The 10868-nt window shown below is 44.6% G+C and overlaps 1 protein-coding gene across 5 annotated transcripts in view; it reads left to right on the top strand.

Moving 5' to 3' along the window:
• Positions 1–10868, top strand: part of LOC109299123 (pleckstrin homology domain-containing family A member 7-like) — a 273825-nt gene that overhangs the window by 167675 nt on the left and 95282 nt on the right. For all 5 annotated transcript variants that reach the window (XM_019519653.1, XM_019519652.1, XM_019519657.1 and 2 more), the window contains exon 7: positions 7653–7831. In XM_019519653.1, coding sequence (XP_019375198.1) covers positions 7653–7831 — 179 coding nt within the window. The remainder of the gene's footprint in view (positions 1–7652; positions 7832–10868) is intronic.

Raw genomic sequence — 10868 nt, 5'->3', positions numbered from 1 at the left:
GTCCTTTTCTGCAGAGCTGCTGCCCAGCCAGTCAGCCCCCAGCCTGTACTGGTGCATGGGATTGTTCCATCCTACAGGACTTTGCACTTGTCCTTGCTGAACCTCATGAGATTTCTTTTGGCCCAATCCTCTAATTTGTCTATGTCACCCTGAAACTTGCTGAGGGTGCACTCTATGCCACTTCCAGGTAGTTGGTGAAGACATTAAACTAAACTGGCCCCAGGTCTGACCCCTAGGGCACTCTACTTGATACTGGCTGCCAACTAGACATCAAGCCATTGATTACTACCCTCTTAGCATGATGCTACAGCCAGTTTTCTATCTACCTGACAGTCCATTCATCCAACCCATACTTCCCTAGTGTGCCTGCAAGAATGTTGTGGGAGACCTTATCAAAAGCCTTGCCAAAATCAAGGTACACCACATCCATTGGTGTTCCCTTGTCCACAGAGCCAGTCGTCTCATCAAAGAAGGCAATCAGGTTGGTCAGGCATGATTTGCCCTTGGTGAATCCATACTGACTGTTCCTAATCACCTTCTTCTCCAAGTGCTTAGAAATGAACTCTTTGAGGATCTGCCCCATGATTTTTCCAGGGACTGAGGTGAGGCTGACTAGTCTGTCGTTCCCTGCATCCTCCTTTTTCCCTTACTTAAATATGCGCACTATGTTGCCTTTTTCCGGTCATCTGGGATCTCTCCTGATCGCTATGAGTTTTCAGAGCCAATGGCTCTGCAGTCACTTCAGCCAGCTCTCTCAGCACCCTTGGGTGTATCCCATCCCTCATGGACTTTTACACATCCAGCTTTTCTAAGGAGTCCCTAACTTTGTTCTTTTACCACTGACAGCTGCTTACCTCCTCCCCAATACTGCAAGGTGCAGTAGTCTGGGAGCTGACCTTGCCTGTGAAGATTTAGGCAAAAAAGGCATTGAGCACTTCAGCCTTTTCTGCATCCTCTGTCACAAGATTGCCTCCCTGATTCAGTAAGGGACCCCCACTTTCTCTGATCCTCCTCTTGCTACTGACATACTTGTAGAAACCCTTCATGTTACACTTCAAATCCCTTGCTAGCTGCAACTCCAGTTGTGCTTTTGCCTTCCTGAATTCCTCCCTGCATGCCTGAGGAATGCTCTTATATTCTTCCCTAGTTATTTGTCCAAGTTTCCACTTATTATACGCTTCCTTATTGTGATTTAGTTTACTGAAGAGTTCCCTGCTAAGCCAAGCTGGTTTTCTGTCATACTTGCTAGTCTTCCTGTACATCAGGATGGTTTATTCCTGCACTCTCAGAAAGCTTCTTTGAAGTACAGCCATCTCTCCTGGACTGGTTTCCCCCTCAGACTGGCTTCCCAGGGGATCCTGCCCATGCGTTCCTGGAGTGAGTTGAAGTCTGCTTTTCTGAAGCCCAGGGTCCTTACTTTGCTGGTTTCTATCCTTTCTTTTCTCAGGATCCTGAACATAATCATCTCATGGTCACTGCTGCCCAAATTACCATCCACTTCTACATTCCCCATCAGTTCTTCCCTGCTTGTGAGCAGCAGGTCAAAAAGAGCATGACCCCTAGGTGGCCGCTCCAGCACTTGCACCAGGAAATTGTCCCCAGCACTCTCCAAAAACTTCCTGGATTGCCTGTGTACTGCTGTATTGCCTTCCCAGAGCATGTCAGGGTGATTGAAGTCCCCCATGAGTACCAGCATGTGTGATCAGGAAATTTCTGCTACCTGTTTGAGGAAAGCCTCATCCGCCTCATCCTCCTGGTCTGGTGATCTAGAGCATACACCCACCATGACGTCACCCTTGTTGCTCTCCCCTCTGACTCTAACTGAGAGACTTTCAACAGTTTCTTACTGGAGCTCTGAGCAGTCATACAGCTCTTGTTACATAAAGCACAATTCCTCTTCCTTTTCTCTCATGCCTGTCCTTCTTGAACCAGTTATACCCATTATGACAGTGCTCCAGTCACACGAGCTGTCCCTCCAAGTCTCTGTTATTCCAGTCGTGTCATAGGTCCCTGACTGTGCAAGGACTTCCAATTCTTCCTGGTTGTTTCCCAGGCTCTGTGCATTCATGTATTGACACCTGAGGTAACTAGCCAATTGGCCTACTTTCTCAGGAAGAATGAGAAGGCCTCCCTTGTTGACCCCTCCTTGTGTTACCTCCAGGTCACCCGCAGGGCTTTGGTCTCCATCCCCTGTCAAACCTGTTTTAAATCTATCCTCTCTAGGTTAGTAAGCCTGTCTCCAAAGATGCTCTTCCCTTCCTTCATCAGGTAGATCCCATCTCTTCCTAGCCGTCCTTTTTGAAACAACAACTTATGGTCAAAAAGAAGCCACAATGCCTGTGACACCATCTGTGGAGCCATCCATTGATTTACAGGATGTGTCTACTGCTGCCCTTTCCCTTGACGGGAAGGATCAAGGAGAAAACCACTTGAGTCCCCTGTTCCCTTCACCCTTGCACTCAGAGCCCTGTAGTCACTTTTGACCTCTTTAGGGTCCCCCCTGGCAATATTGTTTGTGCTCTGTGGATGAGCAGCTTGGGGCAGTAGTCAGAGGGCAGGATAAGTCTCAGCAGTCTTCCATAATATCTCATATCTAGGCTCTGGGCAAGCAGCAGACCTCCTGAGACAACAGGTCATGCTGGTAGGTGGATATCTTTGTCCTCTGCAGAAAGGAGTGGCCAACCACCACCTCCACCTATCACTTCCTCTTGGTGGCAGTGGTGTTGATCCTCCCAACTTTGGGGAGGCCTGGCCTGGCCTGTTCCGTTGATGGATCATGTTCTTCCTCTGTTGCGAGGGCTCCTTATCTGCACTCCAGGCAGCGGGGGATGAAGACTTCTGTTTGCTTCCAGAGGTTACAAGTTTCCACCTTGCTGGGAGTCCATGTCCTCTTCCTTCTCCAGTGCTGCTTCTGGCAGTCCTTCCTCTGCAGTCCTAGAGGTGTCTCTTCCAACATCAAATTGATGAACACCTCAAGTCTGAGGATGCTTCAGAGCCTTGCCACCTCCTCCTGTAGCAATCTTGCCTACTCCCTGAGGAACACCACCAAGAGGCACTGTTCACATCGTAGGCACTCCCGAACCTGGCTGTCACTGGAAGGAATCTGCAAGACACAGTCTTCATAGCATGAAACCAGGACCTAGGTAGAAGCCTCAACAGTGAGCAACCCTGCAGGGGCAGACATTTGACAGGCGCAAGCAGAGGAGGTGCTGGCAGTGGCCATGGCTCTGGCATTGTGACATCCTGGAGCTATCTCTCTGGGTCTCTTAAATCCACAACCTACCTGTTCCTGCCCTTGTCTCTAAGCAGACCTTCTCTAGAAAACTACCCTCTAGGGCCTAGAGTCTAGGCTAAGATAGCCTGTTCACTGCTCTGTGATCCTGAGAGGTTCACTTTACCCTGCTAACCTCTTCCTCTCACCAACCTTACATTGAAGGAAGATAAGAGAGAGTTTCTGGGTAAACTCTCTAAGAAACTCCCCACTCACTTTAGTTTCTAGTTAAACAAGGGATTTAAATACTGATTTACCTGCTGAGTTTTAGCTACTTTCAGTAAATATCTAGATTAGTTACTCTAAATTAAAGATAGAACTTACCTTAAAGGCTCCCCTTCAAAGAGAGGGGCTGAGAAATGCTTGCAAACTGCCCTCTTTGCTGTCTGTTTGCTCGCTTGCTCAGGGACTCTCCACCCCCATATTAGGGCTTTTATCAGACACATGCAGGAAATGGGCAGCAATCATTCAGCTAGCAGCACTCCCAGCTGCTCAGAGCACATGCCCAAACACACATCCCACCAAACAAACACTTATCCTTGCTGTCCTGGGGGCAAAGATACCTGCAGAGTGACTCCAGCTGGGTTGTGCCAAGGCCAGGCTCAGTCTAGGACAGAGGCAGTGGGTTCCCACTACCTGTGCCTGCTCCTGGCCTGGTGGGGAACATGTGGTGGGGGAGGGGGAACCCAGCCACCACTGTGGCTGTCCCAGAATGAGCCCAGCCCCCATACAGTACAGAAACTTCCTTTTTCCCCCAAGACAAGTGGGCAGCAGCAGCAGGCAGGGAGGGGGCATGCCTCTGATCCTGGAAAGAATGGAGTGGGGAGTCTAATTTCCTCACGGACTGAAAGTCCCTGGCTGCTGCTCCTGCCACATGGTCAGAAAAGAGTGTGTGGACATAACATTGTACCATCTCTAGATCTGCCCTACCCTGCTTCTGACATCTCCTGAAGAAACTTGTAATTTCTTTTCACATACTGCTGGTAACATTATTCACTTGGAACTGATTCACTGTTAAGATGAGTGATTGGAATATTCATTTAGTGTTGCTTCAGAAATGTATCCTATATTTGACGCTTTTTCCCCTGACAGTAAGGAGAGTTATTCTGCTGTATTTTCATTAAGTGACTGCCTTTGACTTGTGGGGGGAATTATCACATTTCATGTTTGTAATTGTAGCTCTTTCTATCTTAGGAGCTTGAATTTCTGTAGATGAAAATAGTGACTTTTAGCTACCTAACATTAGTGATTACATAACTTCAGTAGTGTAGGTTTTTGATTTAAAATATTTTCTTTGAAAATCTGAATCTTATCAGTATTTTAACTTATTCAACTTTTTGTCCTTGTCTTGTCCTTATGGGTTTGCTCTTGGGTTTTTCTCTCCATTTCTCCTTCTGTGCATTATGGGAGAGAGCCTGCCTTTTCTTCTCAGTCTGTCCAGCATAAGGCATCTGAATGCATGAATAGGTACCAATATTATTTTTTCCCTGTTGTGCATGTGGACGTGTTGTGTTTTGGGCTGCTTAGTGTATTGTATTTATCCTTAATAATATTTGTTAAATTCTGTGCCTGTTAACAGTGACAGCCTTAGGTCATTACCATAACATTTTTTTCCTTGCACACTTAGCATGCTAATTGATATCTGTAATGTGTTTAAATTTTACTTTAACCAATTTCGCATGTTAAAAGCTGTTCAGAGAGTCCTGTTTGTTGATAATACTACAACACCTTTTTTGAGCTTTCTGAAGCAGGGGATATTGTGAATGTGATTTCTTCAATATCTGGAGGGAGAAACATACCATACACTTTGCATTTTCATATTATCACTGTACAGTCTGGTAGGTATATAATATCCTGCAGCATTTTCTTGTTGCATGGTGAACACTGCTATCCTGAGAGAAATGGTAGGCTTCTGTGGGAGAAAAAGATCAGGACATGCAGGTGAACTGCAGTCAGGAATGAGTTTAAGCAGCAGGCCTCAACTTTATTAACCTAGCACTGGAGAGGAGCTCTACCTATGTCATTTCTCACATAGATATTTAAATAGTGCCAATGTGTGGTTACAGGTTATACCCTAACCCAAAAACTCACTTCACTTTAAATCCTTCAATCTCATCCTTCCAGTTTCTTTGTCACAGGGACTTATCAGCTATCCCCTTCATTTATAAGTCCATGGCCTGCCAGCAGAACCTCAGGTCTTTCTTATCTTTGGGAGTTGGACCTTTATGCCTTTACTTGCATTGGATGCTGGCCATAAGTTTTAATGACCAATCCCTGCTACTCCCACTACATCCTGTTCCTTTTCAAGCAACCTGTACCTCCATAATGGTATGAGGAAGGTGAAAAAACTTTCAGGCCCCCTGCAAGCTTACCAATAACAAAAATTCTTTCCTGATTCCCAAACAGGTAATTGGTTAAATCTACAGCATTGTACAAAAAAGGCCCCTGTACTACAACTACTGGCAAGAGGTCATTGCAAAATCCAGAGCATAGGTTAAAATTAAGTGACAGGAGGAGAGAGAGACTAGCTTGCGCCTCCCTGTCTAGGCAATGGGAGGTGGAAGGACATTGCTAGCCATGCTTTCCAAAGGATGCATTTTCTTCTTCTTTCTGGGCTGTCTGTCATACTGCAGTCTGGTCAACCTTCCCAACAGTGTCAGGAATGGGCTCCCTCCTTTTTCTCTCAGATATGGGGTACAGGAGTAAGAAAGTTGATGGCACTCCGATTTGCACTAGGACAAAGTAGATCATAAAGCTTATAAGGAACTAAGAGGGCTCCATTGAAGTGTAGGTGAGTGCGAGACGATTGGCAAATGTCTGCTTACAAAATACGAAGTGCTAAAATGCTGGACAGAAACTTTTACTCTGCAGTGTTTGCATTTTTTGAGGTGAGTGTCTCATGTCAAGACCATGGGAATATATAGCTGAAATTATGTAGAAATCATTGTGCAATACTATTCTGTCAAACTTGTTACTGGGCTTCTAAAATGGGTAGGTTATTTTTCAACCAAAAATAACAAGAGGTAAAAGCATTCAACAAAACAAAAGAATTATATATAGGGTCCATTTAGTTTTTTAAATGAGATGAGGTTTATTATTTTAAATATATATTTATTAGAAACAAAACGGTTTATTTTACACGTGCTTTTCTGTGTGTTGATGCCAGTAGCAGTTGGTCCAAACACTGTGGACACTTAAATTACCAACATGATCACTGCATGAACTTTCTAGCTGAGTAGATTTTTGTAATTGGTTCCAGTGCCCACAAATGCAACACAGAAAGAAAAATGCAACACATAAGAGATTGTACTATATGCTACATGGTATAAAATATTAGAAAATTCACAGAAGATCAAAATTTCCCAGGCTAAAAGACTTTTGAAAGACTAAGTAATATTGAAAAAATTATTAGAAATTACTGACCTCACTTATGATTCTCTGAATGGCTTTAAGTTCCTGTTAAATCTAATCTGTTGGTGTTAAGAGAATTGATTGTCTACTTCTGAATTCCATTTTCGAAGTAACACACAGGAAATATTAAAGCTTTGTTTTAGCTTTGTTTTAGGATAGAGTATCCGATATGACTTTTTCTGTAATCTATGTATCGTGTGTTCTAGCAAGTACGGGTAAGATGTGTCTAGATTTAAGTAGATTTGAGAAATGAAAGATGCGTTCACTAAAAGTATGGTTATAAAGCGCTATATATAAAAACAATGGAAAGATTACAATATTAAAGTTTAGTTCTGGACTACAGACCATTTCTACATATAAAACTGCCCTTGTTTTGAGAAAACACATGGGAGCTTTTTATTTCTAAGAACATTTTTATATACAGCAGTATGTGGGTGATAATTTGATATATCGTGCTAACTTAAATTGGTTGTAGCTAACTTTGTTGGTTTTTTTAGCTTACATGCTTTAACCAAAAAATGTTAACATTCCTAAAATGCCAGTTTACAAACTATTTGTATTGTAAGACTTCTGTCTTGTGTTTCTTGTAAAGAAATTGCTTGTTACAATAGTCTAGGAAAATTGCCTCACGTAAGATATTCTTGCAGCACATCCATCACTTCGTTTTGTATAGTGCTCATATTAAGTGAAAGATATAAGTTTAGGGGAAAATGAAAAGGTGAAATTCCTTGAATAAAAGAACAGAACAAAGAGCTGCAATTATATTATAATGATATAAAAAGAAAATGAATTGGATATCATTTTGGTCAAGAAAAAATAAGGGTGCCATTAAACTCAATATTTGCTACACAGCAGTGGCTTTCTGCTCCGCATAGAGGAAGATACTGTGAGAACTGTGTGCCACTGTAATAAATTTTCAGGCAAAAAAAATAATAGCACTGTCCAATTTGTCTTTGCTTTTTGTTTGCAGGCTGTCCACACAGGGATGAGGGCTTATATTTATAATAAGAGTTCTGTTATTGGCTCCCAGGCAGAGCATTCAGGGATGCGCACATATTACTTCAGTGCAGACACCCAAGAGGATATGAATGGCTGGGTTCGGGCCATGAATCAAGCTGCTCTGATGCAAACCAGATTTTCATTAAAGAGGCAAGTTCACTGTGTCACTAATTTTGTAGATAAGTGTGGGGGAGAGGGGGTTGGTCCCAAAAATCAAAATAATAAGTTTCTATTCCTATAAACAAGAAAAGAACTATCCTTTCATTTTAACTGTTTTAATCTGTGCATGTCTTAATAGCAACTCCAATTTTAAAAATAACCTAGGTCATAAAATAATGCATTTTGCTGATGATGAGCTGGGGGTACAAAATAACTGATGAAGCCCTGTACTGAGAATTGTTATGACAATAGAGAAAATTCCTGGAGACAAATGCAATGGGGAGGGGTTGCTACTTTCAGTTTCTGAAAATCGTATTATAGTGAGTGGATAGTAAAAGCCAAGCAACCCAAAAAGAACAAATGTGTTTTTCAGTCTCTATATGAAAATATTAATGCATGAATTCCTGTTGGGAGCTAGGATCAATTAGTGTCTTGACTTACTGCATTTTACAAGTTTGCAAGCTCTTTGAGAGAAATTCTCTTTTCATTATGTTCCTAAATTAATAGGGTCCTGCATATTGGCTGGAGCTGCATAAGTGCTAACTGCATTATAAAAAAAAAATAATAATTAAGGTTCTAGATTTGAAATTCTGAAATGCACATAAAGGTAATTGCTGGGTGGTTAAGTTCAAAAGAGATGGAAATGGGGAGCTACTAATTAAAAATATTTTCTGAGTCCAGAAGAAAACTTGTTTTGCTTCAGACAGGGCATGAATAGCCTGAAAGTAGGACAGATTCAATTTAAAAACCACCCTGCCATGAAGAGAAGAGAGTATGACGTGTTTCAGGGTAATATGTAGTTAAGATTATCACATATCTTAAACAAGATTTTTATTCTCTTAAGTTAGTATGAAGCAAGCTTAGAGCGATATTCTCCATTTTCCACTACAATGATAAAATATTTGACATTTTTCATATGTAACTTTAAATCAAAATGCATTTTTGGAGAACCCAGACATATATGTCCGAACAAACCCTAAAATGTGATTAGTTATGCCTTCATTTAAGTGTTCACTTTAAATCTCTTCAAACTCACACTTGAAAAATAGCAACTCACAGAATAGGAAATCATAGAATTCAAAAACTGTCTATTGGTCTGATTGTAGTAGGAAAAATGAGCAGTCAGGAACACGGCAGTCAGGTGTGTGTTCACTATATTGAACCCAGTGCCAACCTTACACTTTCAGACCTTGTCTCGGTGACCAGCAGTCAGTCTAAACCTGTAACAGAACAGACGTTCCATGCACACAAACCAGTTTAAAAATTGCAGAACCTGGTTTAAGATAAACCTGGATCTATGTAGTATCAAACCAGTGCAAAGAACTTCTGTCCACTTCCCCTGTGCAGCCCCAGGACTGGGAAAACTCAGCCACTGGCCCCAGTGTAAGGACTGCTCCCTTCCCCCACACTGGTCTATTTTTTGCCCCCCAGCCAGTGCTTTCAACCCCCATCTCACAAGCTGTTCTGGGTGCAGCTGGTTTTATCAGCATTTGGTGCTAGCAGAGCCAAGCAAGTAAGCCCTGGTTGGGGGAGAGGTGGGAGGGATGAGGGTGTAGTTTCACTGGGGTGGGGGGGGCATACCACCTGTAGGTCACACCTGTCCCCCCCACTTCTCACAGGTTGTACCTTTTCCCCTTGCTCCTCACGGGTCATGCTTGCCCCCCCCCCCATCACAAGTCGCACCTGCTGCCCCACCTCACTCACAAGTAATGCCTGCTCCCCCTACCCTTTGTGGGTTATACCTGCCCCCCCATCCCATCCACAGGTCGCACTTGTTCCCCTTACCCCTTGTGAGTTGTGCATGCTCCCCGTACCCCACCCACGGGTTATACCTGCCCCCTCCACCCCACCCGTGGGTTGCACCTGCTCCCCCTATCCCTTGTGGATGACACCTGCCCCCCATGCCCCAGCGGAGCCCCGATCCCCTCCAGCCTGCTGGACCTCCATGAGACGTTTATTGAGGAGTTGCCTAATTAGCTCCACAGTAAATGTTTTGGCATCTACATGTGCAGTGCTATTAGGGAAGAATAAACTAATTAACTCTGCTGTAGATAGTACTTGTAAACACGAGTACTATCCCATGATGGGGTTTTTTACTTCGCAGCAATGCACCTTTAGACACTGATGGGGCTGGCTGGGGCACAAGGGTGTTTTGATGCTGGGGTTACCTGGTGTCTTGCCCTGTACTGAAGCACTCTTGTGCCCCAGCCAGCCCTTCTGCAACACATTGAGCCATGTCAGAGCAACCGCGGGCTGGCAGACTGTCTTCCTGGGCCTCCTGCCAGCTAGGGTTGCTCTGACCTGGCTCAACAAGCTGTGGTCCCAGGCACATGTTCAAACATGGCACCTTGGAACAATAAACTCTGGTGCAGTATGACCCAGAGTTTATTGCTGCCCATTAATAGCATATGTAGACGCACCCAGTGTACATGTGGATACTTCTGTCCAGGGACAGTTGTGTACCAGTTCCCAGTCAATGACACTGGAGTTGTTCAAATGTTATAACAGGGGTGGGCAAAATACAGCGTGCAGGCCAGATCTGCCCCACCAGGCACTTCCATCTGGCCCACAGCATCCCTCAATGAATTGTGCCTCACCCAGGCCTCCTGCCTGCATCCACAACATACCCTATTATGCCTCACTCCCACCCTCATGGGCAGATGGACCCAGCCTCTCTAGCACTGGGTGGGGCTACTGCTGCAGGCTTCCCCTGCATCCAGCTCCCTCTGGGTAGCAGATAAGGAAGCGGGGGCAGGGCTGCAGCTGGATTGGAGCATGGACTGTAGATCTGGGGCTGGCTGCAGTGCAGAGCCCACACTCGGGGGTGGGGGTGGGGGCAGTGTGGAGCTCGGCTGGTTAGGGTGGGGGATGTGGGGCCCCCTCTCGCACTTCCCCCCCCATGACATGCAGCCCTGGCGGGCAGTGGGGGCAGCAGCAGTGGGGGTGCCGGTGCTCAGTGCTGGTGGCTGGCTCTGGCCAGTGCTGCACATCGCGGTGAGGAGCACACACCCCACCAAGCTGTCTATAT

The sequence above is a fragment of the Gavialis gangeticus genome, unplaced genomic scaffold, assembly GCF_001723915.1.
Source record: "Gavialis gangeticus isolate Ggan-Ray unplaced genomic scaffold, GavGan_comp1, whole genome shotgun sequence".
NCBI classification, from domain to species: domain Eukaryota; kingdom Metazoa; phylum Chordata; order Crocodylia; family Gavialidae; genus Gavialis; species Gavialis gangeticus.
This window is presented reverse-complemented; position numbering and strand designations above follow the sequence as displayed.